At 39.7% G+C, this 768-nt stretch overlaps 1 protein-coding gene across 1 annotated transcript in view; it reads right to left on the bottom strand.

Annotated features, from left to right (window-relative positions):
- The window catches only part of NAEGRDRAFT_54456 (uncharacterized protein), a gene marked incomplete at both ends in the record, with an annotated part of 1,285 nt that extends 517 nt beyond the window's left edge, over nucleotides 1-768 (bottom strand). Inside the window, one exon of the mRNA XM_002668968.1 lies at nucleotides 304-768. Within this exon, the coding sequence (XP_002669014.1) occupies nucleotides 304-768 (465 nt within the window). The remainder of the gene's footprint in view (nucleotides 1-303) is intronic.

Here is a 768-nt window from a genome sequence, read left to right as displayed (position 1 = left end):
TCCAATAGTAAACATCTTGAAACGACACCAAAGTATTTGAAATTGATATATATTGTCGTTAACATGATCTATAAGCTGATACATTGATTTGAATTGAATTTGAAATGTTTTCATTGATATCCTAATCCTCTAATCTATTATATGAAACAAACTTATATAAGTCATTATAATGACGTAATATTATGCCATAATATGATTACATATTCAATTTGGAGTATATCAATATATAATATATTGATTTATAATGAGTATTTATTGAGATAATTAATTAGGATGAATAAAAGTCAAAATATTGGGTCTGACCTTAGCCGTGGGTTTGGGTTTGGGTTTGGGTTTGGGTTTGGGTTTGGGTTTGGGTTTGGGTTTGGGTTTGGGTTTGGGTTTGGGTTTGGGTTTGGGTTTGGGTTTGGGTTTGGGTTTGGGTTTGGGTTTGGGTTTGGGTTTGGGTTTGGGTTTGGGTTTGGGTTTGGGTTTGGGTTTGGGTTTGGGTTTGGGTTTGGGTTTGGGTTTGGGTTTGGGTTTGGGTTTGGGTTTGGGTTTGGGTTTGGGTTTGGGTTTGGGTTTGGGTTTGGGTTTGGGTTTGGGTTTGGGTTTGGGTTTGGGTTTGGGTTTGGGTTTGGGTTTGGGTTTGGGTTTGGGTTTGGGTTTGGGTTTGGGTTTGGGTTTGGGTTTGGGTTTGGGTTTGGGTTTGGGTTTGGGTTTGGGCCTGGGTTTGGGTTTGGGTTTGGGTTTGGGTTTGGATTTGGGTTTGGGTTTGGGTTTGGGTTT

The sequence above is a fragment of the Naegleria gruberi genome (genome assembly GCF_000004985.1).
Source record: "Naegleria gruberi genomic scaffold NAEGRscaffold_89, whole genome shotgun sequence".
Lineage (NCBI taxonomy): Eukaryota > Heterolobosea > Eutetramitea > Acrasida > Naegleriidae > Naegleria > Naegleria gruberi.
The sequence above is the reverse complement of the archived record's forward strand: the minus strand, read 5'-3'. Positions and strand labels throughout refer to the sequence as shown.